At 44.9% G+C, this 25,967-nt stretch overlaps 2 protein-coding genes across 6 annotated transcripts in view; one reads left to right on the top strand and one right to left on the bottom strand.

Moving 5' to 3' along the window:
- The window catches only part of rsad1 (radical S-adenosyl methionine domain containing 1), a 42,250-nt gene that overhangs the window by 14,958 nt on the left and 1,325 nt on the right, over positions 1 to 25,967 (bottom strand). For 2 of the 5 annotated variants that reach the window (XM_061884660.1, XM_061884659.1), the window contains exons 1-9: positions 17,657 to 18,102; positions 13,715 to 13,848; positions 13,431 to 13,635; positions 11,023 to 11,388; positions 6,316 to 6,379; positions 6,097 to 6,244; positions 5,869 to 5,923; positions 3,084 to 3,187; positions 2,898 to 3,001 (exon numbers count right to left, since the gene is read on the bottom strand). In XM_061884660.1, coding sequence (XP_061740644.1) covers positions 2,898 to 3,001; positions 3,084 to 3,187; positions 5,869 to 5,923; positions 6,097 to 6,244; positions 6,316 to 6,379; positions 11,023 to 11,388; positions 13,431 to 13,635; positions 13,715 to 13,848; positions 17,657 to 17,824 — 1,348 coding nt within the window. In that variant the 5' untranslated portion in view covers positions 17,825 to 18,102. Of the gene's footprint in view, positions 1 to 2,897; positions 3,002 to 3,083; positions 3,188 to 3,212; positions 3,421 to 5,868; positions 5,924 to 6,096; positions 6,245 to 6,315; positions 6,380 to 11,022; positions 11,389 to 13,430; positions 13,636 to 13,714; positions 13,849 to 17,656; positions 18,104 to 25,967 lie in introns of those variants that run through there. The other 3 variants (XM_061884657.1, XM_061884658.1, XM_061884661.1) reach the window with 3 other exon arrangements.
- Positions 21,600 to 22,722, top strand: LOC133541776 (GTPase IMAP family member 4). Its single transcript, XM_061885361.1, has 2 exons — positions 21,600 to 21,618; positions 21,698 to 22,722. The coding sequence occupies exons 1-2, from the start codon at positions 21,600 to 21,602 to the stop codon at positions 22,720 to 22,722; spliced, it is 1,044 nt and encodes a 347-aa protein (XP_061741345.1).

The following is a 25,967-nucleotide window of genomic DNA, read 5'->3' as shown; positions in this document are numbered from 1 at the left end:
TTATCCTGTTAAGCAATGTCAGCTCAGATTTATCCGAGAGCCAGATGCAGTCATCAAAAGAGCCACATCTGGCTCGAGAGCCATTGGTTCCCTACCCATGGGCTATAGAGTCCACAGAAGGCAGGAAATCTGGATCGGCCGCACGCTACGTACATGAAGGAGCTCTGCTGGTGGTCATGGCTGAAGGTCTGGGATGCTCGATAGTGTAACTTAAGAAATAAAGACATATTGTTTTCTTTGTTTTACTTTGGCCAAAAATACAACATTCTGAAAATGTACATATTAAAAATATTACTCTTGGCAAAACACTTCAACTTAGTTGAAAAATCTGAAAAATTGATGCAGTTTATTTATTATTTAATAATTTTTTTGTCCTGTCCAGCTTCTCAGACCAATCATATAGTAGATGTAGATGCCCGTATCGGCTGTTCACATTTACTTTACAAAAGAGAAGTGTAGGATACTTCTCTTGTTGCCTTATTTGACTTTATTAAATGTATTTATATTATCATTTGGTGCAGCCGGGCCTCAGCAGGAGGGGATAGAAAGAGGAAAAAAAGAAAGACAGAAGGGGAAATTGTGGGGACAAAAGGGGATAAGACAGAGAGACAAAAACAACAACAGCAAACACAACAATAACAACAACAACAATAGAGCAACATCAGCAAATAGGATATGTAGAAATATGATGGTAAAAGTGATAGCAAAGACGCAGTTAGTGAGATAAATAATGATACAGAAATGACAATGAGCTTTATTACACTACAAATGGAGCAATACAAATACCAATAGAACTAGCGCGATTGATAATGAATAATACCAATAATTTACCAAATTGATGCAGTTTAAAAATCACTATGAACTTGGACTTTGTCTCCGTGTTTTTACAAAGCCATTACATTTTAAGCACTTCCTGTTTAACATTCTAATGTGGGCAGTTCAGCATTAACTAATGTTAATTATCGTTTGTAAAAACAATTGAGTGTTTCCTGAAACCGCAGCATTAGTGACATCCACATCTGCCACAACACATTAATTTATCATCATTCAAATATTACTCTTACAATATTACCAAAACAATGGTCAAAAATGACACCGTAGCCAAAATCACACACAAACTTTAATCAATGTGAACATGGCAGATTTAAGGAAATAAATTAAATAAACAACAAATGTAGAAAAACACATTTTTACAATGGAGTTCAGGGTGCGCATCGTGCCGCCAACCAAGTTGCGAGCACTGCACATAACTCTAACTATAAAGATGATGGTCATGTTGACTTAAGTGTTTACATCTTACTATTTTGTTATTCTATCCATCGAGTGAATAATGCCTTGTGCATTGTTTGCACGTATTCTGCCATCTGCTGCCAGTCACAACAGGAGCAGCTGATTGGAGGAACGGCAACCTCTCATCTTCAAACAGTGTCATGTGTGACGGGGGTTACACTTGAATTGCTATTGCGACATCCAGTGGACACATTTAGAACAGCAGTTTCTTTCATTCAAAAATTGCAGCTCATGTTTTACTGGACAAACTCATCTTGCAGGCCTAAATATACCCGCCCACGGGCCTGATACGGCCTATGGGCCGTACGTTTGACAGCCCTGCCGGAAAGGATGGCGGCTATTACAATACCAATCAGTATTGAACACGTTACCTTTGTAAAAGCTTTTGTTTTTGATCTAATTTATACAGTGCATCTGGAAAGTATTCAAAGCTTTTTTTCCACATTTTGTAGTCTTACAGCCTTATTCCAGCATGGAATTAATTCGTATCCTGTGAAGCAACTGGGATGAGTCCATGGTTCTCGCCTGTAAAAGGGTGGAGTGCCATATCCGGGTTGGGGAGGAGACCCTGCCCCAAGTGGAGGAGTTCAAGTACTTCAGAGTCTTGTTCACAAGTGAGGGAAGAGTGGATGGTGAGATCAACAGGTGGATCGGTGCGGCGTCTTCAGTAATGCAGACGCTGTATCAATCCGTTGTGGTGAAGAAGGAGCTGAGCCGGAAGGCAAAGCTCTCAATTTACCGGTCGATCTACGTTCCCATCCTCACCTATGGTCATGAGCTTTGGGTCATGACCGAAAGGATAAGATCACGGGTACAAGCGGCCCAAATGAGTTTGGGTCTCTCCCTTAGAGATAGGGTGAGAAGCTCTGCCATCCGGGAGGAACTCAAAGTAAAGCCGGTGCTCCTCCACATCGAGAGGAGCCAGATGAGGTGGTTCGGGCATCTGGTCAGGAGGCCAAAGGGGAGACCCGGGACACGTTAGGAAGACTATGTCTCCTGGCTGGCCTGGGAATGCCTCGAGATCCCCGGGAGGACAAAGTGGCTGGGGAGAGGGAAGTCTGGGCTTCCCTGCTTAGGTTGCTGCCCCCGAGACCCGACCTCAGATAAGCGGAAGAAGATGGATGGAATATTGTCTTGACCCGAGATCTACAAAGCGGAGAGGAAGCAGGACCCGAGTCTCCTCCAGGCACCTTTTCTTTGAACTGTTTTGTAACAAAGGCGATGGCTGTTTACGACCCCCCTCCCATAGAAACAGCTATTGCCATGTAATCAGGGAAAGTCCAAATAAAATGCGTTTCTCCTCAATTGAGCCACATTTAATCCTGTCCTTGTTTAATTCCTTGCTTCTTGTCTTGTTTAATAGATGTCATCAGTGTTTGATCCTGACAATTTCATTGTTTTATTATTTTACATATTATTTTTATTATCATATTTATTATTTTATTTTCAATGTTTGTGTTGTTGCATCATGCTGTATGCTTGTTTTGATTGTATTTTAACAACATGAAGCACTCTCTGTGAGAAGTGCTTCATCGATAACATTCACTTTTTTCAAGCTTTAATCCAAATAAGGACTATTCATGGAAATGTTTGTCATTGTGACTTACAGGACTCTTTTGGGGGCTGGGGGATTTTCCTCTCCAGTTCCAGCAGCAGGGTGGGCAGCATGCTGTCCAGTAAGGCCAGACCATCCCTTGAGCAGCGCAAGCCTCTACAGGGAAGAAGAAATGACACATAAGAAGAGCAGATTCAGGCACTGGCGTGAGAGAACATTGGCTTCCTGAGTTATTCACTTGTCGTCGAGGATCAGAGAGCATCCGTGGAAGAAATCTTGGACGTCAGCGGATGAGCCGAAGATGTCACCAAGGTCCAGCTGTGGACTGAACAGCTGCCAGTCCTTCTCCCCGGCCCCCAAAAAAGCCAATTAGAAGTGTTGCTGTATCCTCCACATGGAGTATTACTGCAGTACCTACATCATTAAACCGACAGGAAGTGAAGTTTGTCTATATTAAATCCCAGAAGCATGGTGGTCTGTCTTTTGTGTTGCACAGCACCAGCTTGACCAGCGTCTCAACCTTTTATGTTGCCTAATTTCACTTCCTCTTTGCCCGAAGAAGAGTCTGCCTCACACTTAGGAGATATAATGGTGATTAAAGTGAAAAAATGTAGATACACAATACTCCTTCCAAGTATTACTATGTGCACATATTCCTCTGCTGCTTGCACGAAACTAGTTCCCCTTTTTTATACACCATTAATAATTTAGCAAAGTACATTCCGAAACCAAGAAACGTCGCACAGAACGTCGTGAAACAAGGATCACCTGTAATATGAGCTTTAATACATCATTTTTATAGTGTCCCTGAACACATTTGTCATGTAAAAATAATAAAGGCAGAACTCATTCTAATAACTTTGAAAATACAAAAGTGAAGTGAACTATATTTTATATAACGCTTTTTCTCTCGTGACTCAAAGTGACATTTCTAGCAGTGTGGGTGGCACTGGGAGCAGGTGGGTCAAGTGTCTTGCCCAAGGACACAACGGCAGTGACGAGGATGGCGGGAGCGGGGATCGAACCGGGAACTCTCAAGTTGCTGGCACGGCGACTCTACCAACCGAGCTATACCGCCCAAATAGGTAGTAACTTGAATTCAAATGATCACACGGTGAAGAGAACTGCAATGTAGCTGTGGTGCAGGTTTAGTATTTTTTGTGTACCGCTTTTTTACGCTTTATTATATGATGCCATGCCTCAAATGTTTACCTTTTTAAGGTCAAGGCAAGTGTTGCCTTCAAGGAGGTCTCATATTTTAGGGCACCAAGGCAAACATTATTTTCTTTCAAGGCAGGTGATCCAAAGCATGCATGTATACACATACATACATATAAATATATATATGTATGCATATATATATATATATATATATATATATATATATATATATATATATATATATATATAGTGGTTCCATAGTGAATCCAACATAACATTGTTAGAGTCCAGTCCATAGTGGATCTAACATAATAGTGACAGTCCAGTCCATAGTAGATCCAACATAATAGTGAGAGTCCAGTCCATAGTGGATCTAACATAATAGTGTGAGAGTCCAGTCCATAGTGGATCTAACATAATAGTGACAGTCCAGTCCATAGTAGATCTAACATAATAGTGTGAGAGTCCAGTCCATAGTGGATCTAACATAATAGTGAGAGTCCAGTCCATAGTGGATCTAACATAATAGTGAGAGTCCAGTCCATAGTGGATCTAACATAATAGTGAGAGTCCAGTCCATAGTGGATCTAACATAATAGTGTGAGAGTCCAGTCCATAGTGGATCTAACATAATAGTGACAGTCCAGTCCATAGTGGATCTAACATAATAGTGAGAGTCCAGTCCATAGTGGATCTAACATAATAGTGACAGTCCAGTCCATAGTAGATCTAACATAATAGTGTGAGAGTCCAGTCCATAGTGGATCTAACATAATAGTGAGAGTCCAGTCCATAGTGGATCTAACATAATAGTGTGAAAGTCCAGTCCATAGTGGATCTAACATAATAGTGAGAGTCCAGTCCATAGTGGATCTAACATAATAGTGTGAGAGTCCAGCCCATAGTGAATCTAACATAATAGTGAGAGTCCAGGCCATAGTGGATCTAACATAATATTGTGAAAGTCCAGTCCATAGTGGATCTAACATAATAGTGAGAGTCCAGTCCATAGTGGATCTAACATAATAGTGATAGTCCAGTCCATAGTGGATCTAACATAATAGTGAGAGTCCAGTCCATAGTGGATCTAACATAATAGTGACAGTCCAGTCCATAGTAGATCTAACATAATAGTGTGAGAGTCCAGTCCATAGTGGAGCTAACATAATAGTGAGAGTCCAGTCCATAGTGGATCTAACATAATAGTGTGAGAGTCCAGTCCATAGTGGATCTAACATAATAGTGAGAGTCCAGTCCATAGTGGATCTAACATAATAGTGTGAGAGTCCAGTCCATAGTGGATCTAACATAATAGTGAGAGTCCAGTCCATAGTGGATCTAACATAATAGTGAGAGTCCAGTCCATAGTGGATCTAACATAATAGTGAGAGTCCAGTCCATAGTGGATCTAACATAATAGTGACAGTCCAGTCCATAGTAGATCTAACATAATAGTGTGAGAGTCCAGTCCATAGTGGAGCTAACATAATAGTGAGAGTCCAGTCCATAGTGGATCTAACATAATAGTGTGAGAGTCCAGTCCATAGTAGATCTAACATAATAGTGTGAGAGTCCAGTCCATAGTGGAGCTAACATAATAGTGAGAGTCCAGTCCATAGTGGATCTAACATAATAGTGTGAGAGTCCAGTCCATAGTGGATCTAACATAATAGTGAGAGTCCAGTCCATAGTGGATCTAACATAATAGTGTGAGAGTCCAGTCCATAGTGGATCTAACATAATAGTGAGAGTCCTGTCCATAGTGGATCCAACATAATAGTGTGAGAGTCCAGTCCATAGTGGATCTAAGATAATAGTGAGAGTCCAGTCATGTATACTACAAGATGATTTGAATGTGTCACCTCGTGAGTGATGCCCTCTGTGGTTCTCAAGCCCATCACCAAGGCCTCCTCCAGTCTGCCAAACAAGACAACAGGTAGAGAAACAGAGCAGAGCCACAGCAAGAACACGACGTAGAGACACTTGCTCATGTTGGACAGGCACAGCACACATTGTGTTTGTCAGTGACTGATGCATGGTGTTGATGTGCGGGACACCGACACTTCTTCGTGTACGTGCAAAGAGCTCACAGTTCAAGGCGTCCTAGAAGAATCCTCCTTCTTGTCCCGTGTCCCATCTGCCGGACCTCGCGGATCCATTGGTCAGGCTCCAAGGTCTGTGTGCGGGCCTCGCGCTGGACACCTCCCTCAGCGAGAGGGACAAAGCGGCCATGTGCCCCTGTGTCGTACGCACTGGCGTGGGTTTACATTGCCTCCCAAAACCACAGCTTCAAATTGTTGAGCGGCTACCTGGACCAACACCGATGTATTGTCTTGCCTTCCAGTAGTTCATGTTGTGATGACTCACTGCATTCTGCAGAGAAATACACGCAACACAACAATAAGTCAAATGAATGCTTACGATTGTCTGAAAAACGACATCTACACATTAGGAATGATCATATTAAACAATAATGGATTGTTAAGTGAATTAGGAAAGGCACTGTTGATTCAACTGAACTAGCCACTGCCTCTTAAGCACAGGTGTCAAACTCAAGGCCCTCAAGGCTCACATGATGTTATATGGCCTAGGACAGGGCTCAGCAACCTAAAATGTTGAAAGAGCCATATTGGACCAAAAATACAAAAACAACATGTCTGGAGCCGGAAGAAAATTAAAGCCATATTACATACAGATAGTGTGTCATGAGATATAAATTGAATTAAGAGGATCTAAAGGAAACTAAATAAGCTCAAATATAGCTACAAATGAGACATAATGATGCAATATGTACATATAGCTAGCCTAAATAGCATGTTAGCATCGATTAGCTTGCAGTGACCAAATATGTCTGATTAGCACTCCACACAAGTCAATAACATCAACAAAACTCACCTTTGTGCATTCATGCACAACGTTAAAGTTTGGTGGACAAAATGAGACAGAAAAAGAAGTGGCATAAATCACGTCTTAGAAAGTCGGAGAAAGTTATACATGTAAACCAGGGGTAGGGAACCTATGGCTCTGGAGCCAGATGTGGCTCTTTTGATGACTGCATCTGGCTCTCAGTTAAATCTTAGCTGATATTGCTTAACAGGATAAGTAATGATTAATTCCACCGGTAATCACAGTGTTAAAAATAACGTTAAAAAAATATAAAACTTTCTCATGCATTTCAATCCATCCATCCGTTTCTACCACACCTGTTCAAGAAGTCACATTGATGGTAAGAAGTACTTTATTTATTATTGGTAAGCTTCAGAATAACAATGTTATTAAAATGTATTAGTGAATTATATTTATATAGCGCTTTTCTCGAGTGACTCAACGCTATTTACATATCCATCCATCCATCCATTTATTTTCTATCGTTTATTCCCTTCGGTGTCACGGGGGATACTGGAGTCTTTCTCAGCTACAATCGGGCGGTATGCATTTACACCCTGGACAAGTCGCCACCTCATCACAGGGCCTTTACATAGAGAAACCCAATATCTAAGTTATATTTAAACCAGTGCGGGTGGCACTGGGAGGTAAAGTGTCTTGCCCAAGGACACAACGGTAGTGACTAAGTTGGTGGAAGCGGGGATCGAACCTGGAACCCTCAAGTTGCTGGCATGGCCACTCTACCAACCGAGCTATACCATACCTCATAAGAGGCTTAATACTCTCGAAAAATGTTGGTCTTACTTAAAAATGCCTGCATTTAGTTGTATTCAGTGTTAAAAAAAAATGGCTCTCATGGAAATACATTTTAAAATATTTGGCTTTCATGGCTCTCTCAGCCAAAAAGGTTCCCGACCCCTGATGTAAACCAACTAGGGCGAGTTCAAGGACCGCCAAAATTAGTAGGACAAAACGGCGCTCGCCAAATACTCGAATCAGTGAAGCATGTCTAATATAAACAGTGTGCTTTATAACAATTAGGGAGCTTTGTGTCATATTTGTCCTCCTACATAAACTATATTAAAACAAAAATATATCTTTATATTTTTCCCCTCATCTTTTTCCATTTTTCATAAATTTTTGAAAAGCTCCAGAGAGCCACTAGGGCGGCGCTAAAGAGCCGCATGCGGCTGTAAAGCCGTGGGTTGCCGAATATGATGTGCCTGATTTTTTCATACTAAATGTATTCTCGTTCTTTCCATTTTGACAAAAATAATATATGTCCACTGCATGAAATGGAAAACTATTTAAATGTTAATATTATGCAATATTGCAATCAATAATGTATAACCATCGTTTCCACACATCCATCCATACATTTTCTATCGCTTGTCCCTTTTGGGGTCACGGGGGGTGCTGGAGCCTATCTCAGCAGCATTCGGTTGGAAGGCGGGGTACACCCAGGACAAGTCACTACCCCATGGCAGGGCCAACACAGATAGACAGACAACATTCACACACTAGGGACCATTTAGTGTTGCCAATCAACCTATCTCCAGGTGCATGTCTTTGGAGGTGGGAGGGACCTATCCCCAGGTGCATGTCTTTGGAGGTGGGAGGGGCCTACCCCCAGGTGCATATCCTTGGAGGTGGGAGGGGCTTATTCCCAGGTGCATGTCTTTGGAGGTGGGAGGGGCCTATCCCCAGGTGCATATCTTTGGAGGTGGGAGGGGCCTATTCCCAGGTGCATGTCTTTGGAGGTGGGAGGGGCCTATCCCCAGGTGCATGTCTTTGGAGGTGGGAGGGGCCTATCCCCAGGTGCATGTCTTTGGAGGTGGGAGGGGCCTATCCCCGGGTGCATGTCTTTGGAGGTGGGAGGGGCCTATTCCCAGGTGCATGTCTTTGGAGGTGGGAGGGGCCTATCCCCAGGTGCATGTCTTTGGAGGTGGGAGGGGCCTATCCCCAGGTGCATGTCTTTGGAGGTGGGAGGGGCCTATTCCCAGGTGCATGTCTTTGGAGGTGGGAGGGGCCTATCCCCGGGTGCATGTCTTTGGAGGTGGGAGGGGCCTATTCCCAGGTGCATGTCTTTGGAGGTGGGAGGGGCCTATTCCCAGGTGCATGTCTTTGGAGGTGGGAGGGGCCTATCCCCGGGTGCATGTCTTTGGAGGTGGGAGGGGCCTATCCCCGGGTGCATGTCTTTGGAGGTGGGAGGGGCATTATTTTGATTTCCATTTTATTTACACTCAGCAGACACATGATAAGCCTACACTAACAATAATAACACGGCAAAATGTCTGCCTTTTTGATTTACATGTTTAGTTTTAGACACATGTGTACTGTAAACATGTATTGCATGTTGAAATGAAGTGCAGATATTGGTGTTCACAGCTGTCAATCACAAACAGCTCGGCTTCGTCTAGCGATTGGTTACTCGCTCCCTCTCGACTGTGTTGTTTTTTTCCAACTGCCCCAAGCTCGCCCATGTGAGAGATCAGCACACTACTATTGAGCTAAGATCAGAGGTAGTCTCCCGGATCGCCAACACTTTACTTGAAGTTGACTGGCTTGTACAAAACCCCAAAGCAGTGAAGTTGTCACCTTGTGTAAAAGGTAAATAAAAAGAGAATACAACAAATCCTCTTCGACTTATATTCAATTGACTAGACTGCAAAGACAAGATATGTAACATTCGAACTGGAAAACTTTAGCAAATATTAGCTTATTTTTAATTTGATGCTTGCAACATATTTCAAAAAAGCTAGCACAACTGGCAAAAAAGACTGAGAAAGTTGAGAAATGCTCATCAAACACTTATGTGGAACATTCCACAGGTGAACAGGCTAAATGGGAACAGGTGGGTGCCATGATTGGCTATAAATGCAGCTTCCATGAAATGCTCACTCATTCACAAACAAGGACGGGGCGAGCGTCAACACTTTGCCAACAAATGCCTGAGCAAATTTTTTAAGAACAACATTTCTCAAGCATCTATTGCAAGGAATTTAGGGATTTCACCATCTACGCTCTGTAATATCATCAAAAGGTTCAGAGAATGTGGAGAAATCACTGCATGTAAGCTATGATATTACACACCTTCCATCCCTCAGGCGCTAATGCATCAAAAAGCGACATCAGTGTGCAAAGGATATCACCGCATGGGCTCAGGAACACTTAAAAAAACAAACACTGTCAGTAACTACCGTTGTTCGCTATATTTGTAAGTGCAAGTTAAAACTCTACTGTGCAAAGCGAAAGCCATTTATCAACAACACCCAAAAATGCTGCCGGCTTCGCTGGGCCCGAGCTCATCTAAGATGGACTGATGCAAAGTGGAAAAGTGTTCTGTGGTCTGACGAGTCCTCTTTTCAAATTGTTTTGGTAAACTGTGGACGTGGTGTCCTCCGGACCAAAGAAGAATAGAACCATTCGGATTGTTCTAGGGTGAAAGTGTAAAAGGCAGCATGTGTGATGGTATGGGGGTGTATTAGTCGCTAAGGCGTGGGTAACTTACACATCTGTGAAGGCAGCATTAATGCTGAAAGTACATACAAGTTTTGGATCAAACATATGTTGCCATCCAAGCAATGTTATCATGGACGCCCCTGCTTATTTCAGCAAGACAATGCCAAGCTTCATAGTAAAAGAGTGTGGGTACTAGACTGGCCTGCTTGTAGTCCAGACCTGTCTCCCATTGAAAATGTGTGAAGGCTAAAATATGAGGCAGGAGACTGTTGAACAACTTAAGCTGTACATCAAGCAAGAATGGGAAAGAATTCCACTTCAAAAATGTGTCTCTTTACTCCCCAAAACTTTACTGAGTGTTGTTAAAAGGAAAGGCCATGTAACACACTGGTAAAAATGCCTCTCTGACAACTTTTTTGCAATGTGTTCATGATTATTTGCAAAAAAAAAAAGTAGTTTCTCAGTGTGAACTTTAAATATCTTGTCTTTGCAGTCTATTCAATTGGATATAAGTTTAAAAGGATTTGCAAATCATTGTATTCTCTTTTCATTTACCATTTACACAATGTGACGACTTCCCTGTGTTTGGGTTTTGTACTTAGATGGCACAAGTCTATCCGAAGGTGTGTGCTGGTGATCTTTAAAGAGGACACACATTTCAGACTCACATGTCTGGCAAAGTTTGACACCTCGTACTGCTGGAATCCGTGCTCCTGTAGCATCCTCCTGGCGCTCTCATACATCTCCGCCATCTGGTGCTCGTCGGGCAACGCCACTTCACCGCCTTGTAGCTGTTTAAAGAGTAAGGTCCCTCGCTCCGGGGTCAGCTGGTAGAGGGACACATGCTGGTCGCTCAGCATCAGCAGCTCTGACAACTCCGCCTCCCAGGATTGCAAGGTTTGGTTGGGGCGTCCGAATATGACGTCTACCGACACCCTGCCCGGGCACAGCCTGCGAGCCTCCTCTATGGTCTGCACAGCCTGCTTGGGGCTGTGGTCTCGGCCCAAGAGTTTTAAGCTCTCTTGCTGCAAAGACTGAAGGATTGAAAGTAGAATTAGACACGGAGGTCACAAGTGGGGATACAAATTGATTAGTGGATTGATTGTTGGTGTTGATAACGCCACAGCATGTTGTATAGTAGTACTCCAAAGAAGGCGGTGGAGGCCACATGAAGAACACCACCTGCAGAGGCTGCCATTAAATCAAAGAAGGGAGATTGAAATTTAACATGAAGCCTGCGAGCGACAATGGCATTTAATCAGATTTACAGAACATCCATCCATTTTCTTCCGCTTATCCGAGGTCGGGTCGCGGGGAGAGCACCCTAAGCAGAGAAGCCCAGACTTCGCTCTCCCCAGCCACTTGGTCCAGCTCATCCCGGGGGATCCCGAGGCGTTCTCAGGCCAGCCGGGAGACATAGTCTTCCCAACGAGTCCTGGTTCTTCCCCGAGGCCTCCTGCCGGTCGGATGTGCCCTAAACACCTCCCTAGGGAGGCGTTCGGGTGGCATCCTGAGCAGATGCTTGAACCACCTCATCTGGCTCCTCTCCATGTTTAGAACATTCTCAGGAAAATATAGAAGAGTGGTGGAAAGTGAATACCCAAAGGTTTGCTAGCTATGTTGAACTGTATTTACACTGTTTGTTTTATTTGGCTTCAATGTTTAAAGCAAATTAATTATAGCAAAAAATTTGTCACGGCGCGGGCTCAAACCCGCTTTTCCCCAGCAGCTGGGTCTACCAGCACCTCCGCTGGCAGCACACATAGACATGCCCCTGCTCGCCTCGGCCGCGTCACGCCCACATGCCGGCAAGGCTGTGGGCGATCGGCAATCTGCACACCTGGTACTGATGAGGGCGAGCTGTATAAGGAGCAGTAGACCCAAGGATCCTGGTGGAAACTTAGTTATCTATGATGTACCGTAAGCCGACAAGCCTTATGCTCCCTATTTCTTCTTGAATTGTCCCCGGTATTCTCCCTTGTGCCCACAGTGTTTTCCTTCCATTGCCTTGGTTTCGAGCTGTGCGTCCCGCTCCCTTGTACTTTCTTACCTGGATCTCAACTGCCTTCCCGGATCTCGACCCCCTGGCATGGACACAGACTCTGACGCCTCTCTCTCTCGCCCCTGGATCTTTCGCCTGCTTAAGAACATCCTTTTTGCCTCACCCTCTTGGACTTCCGGTAACACTCGACAGATAACTGCTTCACATAATCTCACACCATACACACTCTTGAATTTAGTCACACTCCTTTCTAAAGTTTATTTAGGATATTGTTCATTCTTCATTATATTGTATTGTTGATACAAAAGGTGACTTGTCCAGGGTGTACACCACCTTCCGCCTGATTGTAGCTGAGATAGGCACCAGCGCCCCTCACGAACCCAAAGGGAATAAGCGGTGGTAAATGGATGGAGGGATGTTGATACATATAATAAATACATAGAGCAATATTGCCCCCTTGTGGAACTGTGTCGTCACAACTCCCTCCTCCAACCATAACAAACCTAAATATTTCAAATATGTAAAAACAAATCAAATTCCTCTAAATTGTTATTTTTCTAGCCTCTATTTAGCAAAGAATGTCCCATTGAGATTAAATAACTTAGATTTATATCGCACTTTTCTAAACACTCAAGAATTTCTTTTTCATGGGAGTCCTGTACATTCATACACCAGTGTAGATGCCACTGGGAGAAAATTGGGTGAAGCGCCTTGCTCAAGATAGAACGGCCATGATTAGGATGGCAGAAGCTGGGATCGAACCTGCAACCCTCGAGTTGCTGGCACGGCCGCTCTTCCGCCTAAGCCCCTTATCCCATATATCTTCCAAGTAGTTATTAATCATGAATGAAATACCATCATTAGGCTTCATTAGGCTTACCATGAATTGATTTACGTGGACCCCGACTTAAACAAGTTGAAAAACTTATTGGGGTGTTACCATTTAGTGGTCAATTGTACGGAATATGTACTGTACTGTGCAATCTACTAATACAAGTTTCAATCAGCTCAGCCGTACATAAAATGTATAGATGGCTGCATAACATTGAGGTGTATCTACAACATGAAACTTGCCTGCACCCCAATGGAGAAACGGTTAACCCCTGCTTGGCTAAAATCCTTCAACTTTGACCTCCCCTCAGGAGTTGGATTGACCTCCAAGGTGACCTCGGTTGTATCTGCAAGGCCCACACGTCTGGAGACCAGTTCCAGCAAGGCAGAGACAGTGGAGGGGTGCGCCAGGCTCGGGGTCCCCCCGCCAAAGAACACAGAGGTGATGCTGCAAAGGGGGTAAGCAAGTGCAATGAGATGCGTGGTGCAGTTTGGGGACTAATATCTGACATGGCCAACGATAGTACCAGGACACTTGACTAAGTTGCAGCAGAGTCTCTGTCTCCCGCAGAAGACACTGGGTCATTATGTGGTTATTGTTGTCTTTAGGGATGTACTTGTTGAAGTTGCAGTAGGAGCATCGCTTCAGGCAGTAAGGCCACTGTGAAGAAAAAGAATTATGAGCTCGCCATCACAGATCTATTTGTGCCAACAAATGCTGAAAAATGCAATATACTGTACATGTCAATATGGAAAGAAAGAAGTCACTCCACACAACTGATCCTCTACATTGGCTTTATGTTAAGTCAGGGGTGGCAAAGTCATTTTAGCTCGGGGGCCGCATGGAGGGACATGTGTGCACACGGGGGCCGGACTATTCAAATTGTAGCATTCAAAGTACAAAATAAAGACAGCTTCAGATTGTTTTCCTTGGCTAAAAATGGAACAAACATTCTGGAAATATTTAGGGATGCACCGATTAATTGGTAACCGAATATATTCGGCCGAATATGGCAAAAAAAGCCACATTCGGCCTTCGGTGGAATGAGTTAAAAGCAAGGCCGAATAGTGGCGTGTGACGCAATTTTTTGACGCGGTGACGCAATCAACCAACGTGCAGTGACGTTGGGATATGTTGTGTACCTGTATAAGTGTATGAGGTTACAAGCACACACTTATTGAGATTTAGTGGGGCCTCTGTTTACTTTATTAGCCTGTTGTGTAGGCTACCTGTATAAGTGTATGAGGTTACATGCACACATTTATTGAGATTTAGTGGGGCCTCTGTTTACATTATTAGCCTGTTGTGTAGGCTACCTGTATAAGTGTATGAGGTTACAAGCACACACTTATTGAGATTTATTTGAGCCTTCTGTTTACATTATTAGCATATCTACTGTGGCTAAGCAGACTTTTGCCAAAAGGACAATTCATTTGTTGTGGGTTTATCCACTTTAATGCACTTCATTTTTTTTTGGAATGCATGTTTTGTTTGAAGGCCTAATATAAATGAAAAACTTTGTGCTTTTGAAAAGCAAAGGCTACTGGATTATTAAAAAAATTTCAATATTCAATAAAAAATGACTTTATTTTGAAAAACATATCTAAATATTTATTCCAGGCTACTTATGCAATATTAAAAAAAAATGTGAAAAACTACATTCATTATTCGGCTTCGGCCACAAATTTTCATTTCGGTGCATCCCTAGAAATATTACAATAAAAATATAAAAATAGAGTGGTAAAGTTTAGATTCATGAAGGAAATAAGAAAGCGAATGAATGTTTATAACATGTGCCTAAAAATGTGTTTTCTGCTGTATTTTTATGAATGAGAGTAACGTTTACGACAACCTTTTTCCAAAACACAGTATAGAATGTGAGATACAACAGGATAATGAATACATTTATCATTTGTTTTCAAAACTGTTGCCAAAAAGTGGGAGCTCAAAAATGTACTGTGGGACCCCATTTTTATGACTTGATGGGGTCCCTGGGACCTGATGGAGTATTATATTACATTAGATATTATTGGATATTAGATCTGGCCCGCGGGCCTTGACTTTGACACCCCTGTGTTAAGTGCTTTACATTGATGGCACAGGAATTTAGCCAAATTTCATTTGGTGCAGATATTAAGGACAACTTTTAGGCATATGCAGTATGTGGAAATCTTACAATTTCAGCGGGACGGAGATGGCGTGGCGCAGTTGGGAGAGTGGCTGTGCCAGCAACGTGAGGGTTACTGGTTCAATCCCCAACTACTACACACCCTGTTTCCATATGAGTCGGAAAATTGTGTTAGATGTAAATATAAACAGAATACAATGATTTGCAAATCCTTTTCAACCCATATTCAGTTGAATATGCTAAAAAAACAACATATTTGATGTTCAAACTGATAAAAAAAATGTTGTTCTGCAAATAATCATTAACTTTAGAATTTGATGCCAGCAAAACGTGACAAAGAAGTTGGGAAAGGTGGCCGTAAATACTGATAAATAGGAATGCTCATCAAACACTTATTTGGAACATCCCACAGCTGTGCAGGCTAACTGGGAACAGGTGGGTGCCATGATTGGGTATAAAAACAGCTTCCCGAAAAATGCTCAGTCTTTCACAAACAAGGATGGAGCGAGGGTCACCACTTTGTAAGCAAATTGTTGAACAGTTTTAAAACAACATTTCTCAACGGAATTTAGGGATTTTACCATCTACGGTCCGTAAAACCATCAAAAGGTTCAAAGAATCTGGAGAAATCACTGCACGTAAGCAATGATATTACGGACCTTTGATCCCTCAGGCGGTACTGCATCAAAAAGCGACATCAGTGTGTAAAGGATATCACCACATGGGCTCAGGAACACTTCATAAAACCATTGTCAGTAACTACAGTTCGTCGCTACATCTGTAAGGGAAAGTTAAAACTCTACTTTGCAAAGTGAAAGCCATTTATCAACAACACCGAGGAACGCCGCCGGGTTTGCTGGGCCCGAGCTCATCTAAGATGGACTGATGCAAAGTGGAAAAGTGTTCTGTGGTCTGACGAGTCCACATTTCAAATTATATTTGGAAACTGTGGATGTGGTGTCCTCTGGAACAAAGAGGAAAACAACCATCCGGATTGTTATAGACGCAAAGTTCAAAAGCCAGCATGTGTGATGGTATGGGGGTGCATTAGTGCCCAAGGCATGGGTAACTTACACATCTGTGAAGGCGCAATTAATGCTGAATGGTCCATACAGGTTTTGGAGCAACATATGTTATGATCCAAGCAACGTTATCATGGACGCCCCTGCTTATTTCAGCAAAACAATGCCAAGCCACGTGTTACAACAGCGTGGCTTCCTAGTAAAAGACTGCTTGTACTTTCTTGGCCCGCCTGCAGTCCAGACCTCTCTCCCATAGAAAATGTGTGGTGCATTATGAAGCGTAAAATACGACAACAAGACCACAGACTGTTGAACAACTTAAGCTGTACATCAAACAAGAATGGTAAAGAATTCCACTTTCAAAGCTTCAAGAAATAGTTTCCTCGGTTCCCAAACGTTTATTGAGTGTTGTTAAGGGGCGGCATGGCGTAGTGGGTAGAGAGGCCGTGCCAGAAACCTGAGGGTTGCGGGTTCGCTTCCCACCTATTGACATCAAAGTCGCTGCCGTTGTGTCCTTGGGCAGGACACTTCACCCTTTGCCCCCGGTGCCGCTCACACTGGTGAATGAATGATGAATGAATGATTGGTGGTGGTCGGAGGGGCCGTAGGCGCAAACTGGCAGCCACGCCTCCGTCAGTCTACCCCAGGGCAGCTGTGGCTACATATGTAGCTTACCACCACCAGGTGTGAATGAATGATGGGTTCCCACTTCTCTGTGAGCGCTTTGAGTATCTAACAATAGAAAAGCGCGATATAAATCTAATCCATTATTATTATTATTGTTAAAAGACAATGTGATGTAACACAGTGGTGAACATGTCCTTTCCCAACTACTTTGGCACGTGTTGCAACCATGAAATTCAAAGTTAATTATTATTTTCAGAAAAAAATAAAGTTGATGAGTTTGAACATCAAATATCTTGTCTTTGTAGTACATTCAACTGAATATGGGTTGGAAATGATTCGCAAATAATTGTATTCTGTTCATATTTACATCTAACACAATTTCCTTACCCATATGGAAACGGAGTTTGTAGAATGAAATTGGACATCACTACTGGAAGTTCGAATTCATATTAAAGAATATGTGTTTACTTATCCGGGTGTTTATAAACGGGTATAAAGATACAATGGGTAGTGCATAAATCAAGGAAAAGTTAATGAAGCTCGTCGGACAATTTAATAGTTTTAATGCACTTCCGGCTTGCTTCCTTAGTAGGATGTTGGCGTTAAAGAGTAACAATAATTCAGAAGTCTGAGCATAAAGCTGTAAGTTGTTTGTTGCGTGTATGTGTAAAAGATATTAAATGTAACTTACGTGAATGTAGAGAGACGCCTCCTTTGTTAAACATGTGTCATCGTGATGGTAACTTTCTGATAATTCTCCCGTGCTCATCCCAGAGAAGCAGCCTGGGTTGGATTTGAACACGCGAAGTGTCGCTCTAAAGATGTTCTGCATCTTTAGTACAACTTTATTTGACTGCATTTAAGACATGACCATAACCTAATGACATTTATTTGACTCCATTTATGACATGACCCTAATAGGCCAACACGAAGTGTGTTGCAGTGTTCAAAGTCCACCTCGCCGCTGAATTTCGTCGTCTAATATCATATTGTGTCGTTATTAAAGCGCCTCTTACAATATCCACCACTTTATGCCAAATATATTTCAAATGTGTGAACAGAGGTCATTTTACGCTCTCGAACAGGTGGCAATGTGTTGTGTAACACAAGAAAATGTTCGTCCAGAATCCGGTTCTTACACGAAAAAATGGTTCCGCTTTCAGATTATCCAAATGAAATTTGACCAAAATAAAGGTATGTTTATTCCTGGGACAGCAAAGACAAACAATTGTTTGATGACACTAAATTGATATTGGGATCAACTTTTTAAATCTCATGGTTCAGTATGTCAGTTCATATATATGTAAGCTATTTTTATGGATTTGCCTCTTTGTGATGTTAAGTTCCTGTTATAAGCGGAAGTGGTGACACGTTTGTTTTCAAAAACGCCGCTCCAAAAACGATGATGCTGTGTCCCAAATTTAAGTTATTCACTGAAATAGAGTGAATAGGCGCTGTAGGAGGCTCACTTAATTTACATATGTAACGTATTTTTATGGACTTGCCTTTTTGTAATGTTAAGTTCCTGTTATAAGTTGCCTTGCGCCTTATTTTGAAGGCGCTAACAGCGGAAGTGGTGACAAGATGTGCGTAAACGGAGGGTTTTTTTCTAAAATTATTTTTATCACCTATAAATTTCAACATTTACAAACAGTTGAGAAATAATAATGAAGTACAAAAGCAATATATATATATATATATATATATATATATATATATATATATCCATCCATCCATCCTTTTCTACCGCTTATTCCCTTTTGGGGTCGCTGGCGGCGCTGGCGCCTATCTCAGCTACAATCGGGCGGAAGTCGGTGTACACCCTGGACAAGTCGCCACCTCATCACAGGGCCAACACAGAAAGACAGACAACATTCACACTCACATTCACACACTAGGGACCATTTAGTGTTGCCAATCAACCTATCCCCAGGTTCATGTCTTTGGAGGTGGGAGGGGCCTATCCCCAGGTGCATGTCTTTGGAGGTGGGAGGGGCCTATCCCCAGGTGCATGTCTTTGGAGGTGGGAGGGGCCTATCCCCAGGTCCATGTCTTTGGAGGTGGGAGGAGCCTATCCCCAGGTGCATGTCTTTGGAGGTGGGAGGAGCCTATCCCCAGGTGCATGTCTTTGGAGGTGGGAGGGGCCTATCCCCAGGTGCATGTCTTTGGAGGTGGGAGGGGCCTATCCCCAGGTGCATGTCTTTGGAGGTGGGAGGGGCCTATCCCCAGGTCCATGTCTTTGGAGGTGGGAGGAGCCTATCCCCAGGTGCATGTCTTTGGAGGTGGGAGGGGCCTATCCCCAGGTCCATGTCTTTGGAGGTGGGAGGAAGCCGGAGTACCCGGAAGGAACCCACGCAGTCACGGGGAGAACATGCGAACTCCACACAGAAAAATCCCTAGCCCGTTGAAAAAACAGAAGCTAAAATGAAGAATTAAATTAAAATGTATTTATTCTTCTTTACAATAAAAAAAAAATACTTGAACATTGATTTAAATCGTCAGGAAAGAAGAGGAAGGAATTTAAAAGGTAAAAAGGTGTATGTGTTTAAAAATCCTAAAATAATTTTTAAGGTTGTATTTTTTCCTCTAAAATTGTCTTTCTGAAAGTTATAATAAGCAAAGTAAAAAAAAATAAAAATGAATTTATTAAAACAAGTAAAGACCAAGTCTTTAAAATATTTTCTTGGATTTTCAAATTCTATTTGAGTTTTGTCTCTCTTAGAATTAGAAATGTCAAGCAAAGCGAGACCAGCTTGCTAGTAAATAAATACAATTTAAAAAGTAGAGGCAGCTCACTGGTAAGTGCTGCTATTTGAGCTATTTTTAGAACAGGCCAGCGGGCGACTCATCTGGTCCTTACGGGCGACCTGGTGCCCGTGGGCACCGCGTTGGTGACCCCTGCTCTAGCCTGTGGAAGTGGGCTTCGTCGGTACATCATCAACAAAGCTGCTCCGAGATGTGGGAACGACTGGGGCTAAGCTCCAAAGGGAAACCAAGGCCCTTGCTGAGGAAGCAGAAAAGGGAAGCTTCTGGTTGTGGCTGAGGAGGAGGGATAAGTATCAATCAATCAATCAATGTTTACTTATATAGCCCTAAATCACTAGTATCTCAAAGGGCTGCACAAACCACAACACAAACCACCACGACATCCTCGGTAGGCCCACATAAGGGCAAGGAATACTCACACCCAGTGGGACATCTGTGACAATGATGACTATGAGAACCTTGGAGAGGAGGAACGCAATGGATGTCGAGCGGGTCTAACATGATACTGTGAAAGTTCAATCCACAATGGATCCAACACAGTCGCGAGAGTCCAGTCCAAAGCGGATCCAACACAGCAGCGAGAGTCCCGTTCACAGCGGAGCCAGCAGGAAACCATCCCAAGCGGAGGCGGATCAGCAGCGCAGAGATGTCCCCATCCGATACACAGGCAAGCAGTACATGGCCACCGGATCGGACCGGACCCCCTCCACAAGGGAGAGTGGGACATAGGAGAAAAAGAAAAGAAACGGCAGATCAACTAGTCTAAAAATGGAGTCTATTTAAAGGCTAGAGTATACAAATGAGTTTTAAGGTGAGACTTAAATGCTTCTACTGAGGTGGCATCTCAAACTTTTACCAGGAGGGCATTCCAGAGTACTGGAGCCCGAAATGAAAACGCTTTATAGCCCGCAGACTTTTTTTGGGCTCTAGGAATCACTAATAAGCCGGAGTCTTTTGAAGGCAGATTTCTTGCCGGGACATATGGTACAATACAATCGGCAAGATAGGATGGAGCTAGACCGTGTAGTATTTTATACGTAAGTAGTAAAACCTTAAAGTCACATCTTAAGTGCACAGGAAGCCAGTGCAGGTGAGCCAGTATAGGTATATATGTATGTATATATGTATATAAAGGTATATACAGTATAGGTATATATGTATATAAAGGTATATACATTATAGGTATATATGTATGTATGTATGTATATAAAGGTATATACAGTATAGGTATATATGTATGTATATATGTATATAAAGGTATATACAGTATAGGTATATATGTATATAAAGGTATATACAGTATAGGTATATATGTATGTATATATGTATATAAAGGTATATACAGTATAGGTATATATGTATGTATATATGTATATAAAGGTATGTACAGTACAGGCGTAATGTGATCAAACTTTCTTGTTCTTGTCAAAAGTCTAGCAGCCGCATTTTGTACCAACTGTAATCTTTTAAAGTACTGGGGGTCGAGGCAATAAGATGGGTCGGCTGCAGGGGGTGGAAGGGAGACGTCCCTGCCACCGCTCTGCCACCAGAAGGAGTTCCAGGGTTAAAGAGAACGAAACTCCAATGAGCGGTGGTCCCCGGCTGATGATCCCGCAGCTGACCCATGAAGCTTCAGGCATACTTGCCCAGCAGACACAACACCATATCTGTACAAGCAATCATTCGCATAGAAATAAAGCAGATGGGTGTTTGATTAGACACTCCCCTCGGGTCGTTTTCCACTTGACATTGCATCTGGCAGCCAATTACCATGTCAGAGGGAGAGAGAGAGAGAAGATTGATTCTGGGGTGTGTTTTCATTGCAAGGGCCAGTTGTGCGGCAGTGTATAACTGTCTGTCCGTCCACAATGGAGAAGAGGAAAAAAGGTATACTTGTGCTGTCACCATGAATGCAAGAGTGCATCAAGTAACCACGCTGTTTAAAAGAAGAACTTCTCTTCCACAGGCTCCTCTTTGGAACTGAGACTGATGGTGGTCGGCAGCAGCGGACCGTCTCAGTTCCAGCTCACCAATGCAATCCTGGGAAAGGCGGAGTTTTCCAAGGACATCTCCAGCATTTCCGGCAGCAGGAAGATTGTGGGTGAGCTGGCCGGAAGGCGAGTGGCGGTGATCAACGCCCCCAACATCTACGATAAGGACATATCCCGAGTCAAGAGGAAGATGGAGGTAAGGAGGTCCAAGTGCTTGTCCGTGCCTGGCCCGCACGCCTTCCTGGTGGCCTTCGACATGGAGAAGATCTCCCCGAACGACATCAGGACGCCTCAGCTGATGATGAAGCGTTTTGGGAGGCGCTGTTTGAGACACTGCATCGTGCTGTTGGCCTACGACGGGAACCCGGAAGAAGCCGCCTTGGAGGGATTGGTGCAGAACACCGATTGGCCCTTGAGGCATTTAATCGAGGACTTTGGCGGCCGCTTTTACATTTTCAACAAGGACTGGAGGGAGCGCAGCCGCGAGCGAGAGATGCTGCAGAAGATCGAGTACCTGGTGGCCTCTCTAGGCGGGGCCTGCTTCTCCAGCAGGACCTTCCAGAAAGCCGAGCGCAGCGTGAAGGAGGAGGAGAAAAGGTTGATGAAGAAGATGACGGCAGATAACGAGAAGGTGAGGAGCGAGTTGGAGAAGAAGTACTTGTCGGATGAACTGTACCGCCAGAAAGACGCCCACACGGCCAGCGTCAGCGCCGACATCCGGGCCAAGGCGGAGGTGGACAACGGCTGGCTGAGAACATCGCTGGTCAGAGGGGTGGGCACGGGCGTGGTGGTGGGCGCTGTCATGGGGGCGCTTGTTGGCTCGATAGAGGGGCCGGGGGGCATGGTTCTCTTCAGTGTCATCGGGGGCGCAGTGGGTGGCTTTGCAGGGGGCGCGGCTCAAGTCGCCACCAAGCACATGGAGGACAAAGTGGCTCCTCCTGCCAGACTCAACTTCAACTCCATCTTCATTAATCGTTTCTTTGCAACAACTCGGCCGTGATGGATTGTTCACAACGTGAGGTGCACATGCGGTATTTCCGCAAATAAATTCGAGTATATTTACCATCAAGGGTTGGAATTGGGGGCTTCACGGTGGAAGAGGGGTTAGTGCGTCTGCCTCACAATACGAAGGCCCTGAGTAGTCCTGGGTTCAAACCCGGGCTAGGGATCTTTCTGTGTGGAGTTTGCATGTTCTCCCCGTGAACGCGTGGGTTCCCCTCCGGGTACTCCGGCTTCCTCCCACCTCCAAAGACATGCACCTGGGGTTAGGCCCCTCCCACCTCCAAAGACATGCACCTGGGGATAGGCCCCTCCCACCTCCAAAGACATGCACCTGGGGATAGGCCCCTCCCACCTCCAAAGACATGCACCTGGGGATAGGCCCCTCCCACCTCCAAAGACATGCACCTGGGGATAGGCCCCCCCCACCTCCAAAGACATGTACCTGGGGATAGGCCCCTCCCACCTCCAAAGACATGCACCTGGGGATAGGCCCCTCCCACTTCCAAAGACATGCATCTGGGAATAGGCTCCTCCCACCTCCAAAGACATGCACCTGGAAAGAGGCCCCTCCCACTTCCAAAGACATGCACGTGGGATAGGCCCCTCCCACCTCCAAAGACATGCACCTGGGGATAAGCCCCTCCCACCTCCAAAGACATGCACCTGGGGATAGGCCCCTCCCACCTCCAAGGACATGCACCTGGGGATAGGCCCCTCCCACCTCCAAAGACATGCACCTGAGGATAGGCTCCTCCCACCTCCAAAGACATGCACCAGGGGATAGGACCCTCCCACCTCAAAAGACATGCACTTGGGGATAGGCCCCTCCCACCTCCAAAGACATGCACCTGGGATAGGCCCCTCCCACCTCCAAAGACATGCACCTGAGGATAGGCTCCTCCCACCTCCAAAGACATGCACCAGGGGATAGGACCCTCCCACCTCAAAAGACATGCACTTGGGGATAGGCCCCTCCCACCTCCAAAGACATGCACCTGGGATAGGCCCCTCCCACCTCCAAAGACATGCACCTGAGGATAGGCTCCTCCCACCTCCAAAGACATGCACCAGGGGATAGGACCCTCCCACCTCAAAAGACATGCACTTGGGGATAGGCCCCTCCCACCTCCAAAGACATGCACCTGGGATAGGCCCCTCCCACCTCCAAGGACATGCACCTGGGGATAGGCCCCTCCCACCTCCAAAGACATGCACCTGAGGATAGGCTCCTCCCACCTCCAAAGACATGCACCAGGGGATAGGACCCTCCCACCTCAAAAGACATGCACTTGGGGATAGGCCCCTCCCACCTCCAACGACATGCACCTGGGGATAGGACCCTCCCACCTCAAAAGACATGCACTTGGGGATAGGCCCCTCCCACCTCCAAAGACATGCACCTGGGATAGGCCCCTCCCACCTCCAAAGACATGCACCTGGGATAGGCCCCTCCCACCTCCAAAGACATGCACCTGGAGATAGGTTGATTGGCAACACTAAATGGTCCCTAGTGTGTGAATGTTGTCTGTCTATCTGTGTTGGCCCTGTGATGAGGTGGCAACTTGTCCAGGGTGTACCCCGCCTCCTGCCCGATTGTAGCTGAGATAGGCACCAGCGGCCACCTTAAAAGGGAATAAGCGGTAGAAAATGGATGGATGGGTTAGAATTGGGGGTTAAATCACCAAAAATGATTCCCGGGCGCGGCCACCGCTGTTGCTCACTGCTCCCCTCACCTCCCAGGGGGTGATCAAGGGTAATAATTGAAACAACTAATTAAATATTATCCTATCCAAATTTTAGATGGCAGAAAATATTCAGTGAATAGTTTTCTCCCATAACTTTATTGACTGAAACTTTTTCAACAGTGACAAAAACTATTTTAAAATGTAAAATGTTTAATTGAACAGAACAACACAATAGAAACATAGATATACAATATGTGTACGCCAATACGAAAATAATGGAGAAAAAAAAGAACAAAATGGAGAAGAGAAGGACCATGTTTTACTATCGACCAATGTTCAATACAATAATAAAATCTACAGAACATTTTTGTCATGCAAAAAATTAAATAGGGTTAGCACGGTGGAGCAGTGGTTAGCAGTTGTACCCCACAGCGAGAAGGTCCTTGTTTTAATTCCCCAGATGCATGTCTTTGGAGGTGGGAGGAGCCTATCCCCAGGTGCATGTCTTTGGAGGTGGGACGGGCCTATTCCCAGGTGCATGTCTTTGGAGGTGGGAGGGGCCTATCCCCAGATGCATGTCTTTGGAAGTGGGAGGAGCCTATTCCCAGATGCATGTCTTTGGAAGTGGGAGGAGCCTATCCCCAGGTGCATGTCTTTGGAGGGGGGAGGGGCCTATCTCCAGGTGCATGTCTTTGGAGGTGAGAGGGGCCTATCCCCAGATGCATGTCTTTGGAAGTGGGAGGAGCCTATCCCCAGGTCCATGTCTTTGGAGGTGGGAGGAGCCTATCCCCAGGTGCATGTCTTTGGAGGGGGGAGGGGCCTATCCCCAGGTGCATGTCTTTGGAGGTGGGAGGAGCCTATCCCCAGGTGCATGTCTTTGGAGGTGAGAGGGGCCTATCCCCAGGTGCATGTCTTTGGAAGTGGGAGGAGCCTATCCACAGGTCCATGTCTTTGGAGGTGGGAGGAGCCTATCCCCAGGTGCATGTCTTTGGAGGTGAGAGGGGCCTATCCCCATGTGCATGTCTTTGGAAGTGGGAGGAGCCTATCCCCAGGTCCATGTCTTTGGAGGTGGGAGGAGCCTATCCCCAGGTGCATGTCTTTGGAGGTGAGAGGGGCCTATCCCCAGGTGCATGTCTTTGGAGGTGGGAGGAGCCTATTCCCAGGTGCATGTCTTTGGGGGTGGGAGGAGCCTATTCCCAGATGCATGTCTTTGGAGGTGGGAGGGGCCTATCCCCAGATGCATGTCTTTGGAAGTGGGAGGAGCCTATTCCCAGATGCATGTCTTTGGAAGTGGGAGGAGCCTATCCCCAGGTGCATGTCTTTGGAGGGGGGAGGGGCCTATCTCCAGGTGCATGTCTTTGGAGGTGAGAGGGGCCTATCCCCAGATGCATGTCTTTGGAAGTGGGAGGAGCCTATCCCCAGGTCCATGTCTTTGGAGGTGGGAGGAGCCTATCCCCAGGTGCATGTCTTTGGAGGGGGGAGGGGCCTATCCCCAGGTGCATGTCTTTGGAGGTGGGAGGAGCCTATCCCCAGGTGCATGTCTTTGGAGGTGAGAGGG

This window comes from Nerophis ophidion, linkage group LG23, assembly GCF_033978795.1.
Source record: "Nerophis ophidion isolate RoL-2023_Sa linkage group LG23, RoL_Noph_v1.0, whole genome shotgun sequence".
NCBI lineage: Eukaryota > Metazoa > Chordata > Actinopteri > Syngnathiformes > Syngnathidae > Nerophis > Nerophis ophidion.
This window is presented reverse-complemented; position numbering and strand designations above follow the sequence as displayed.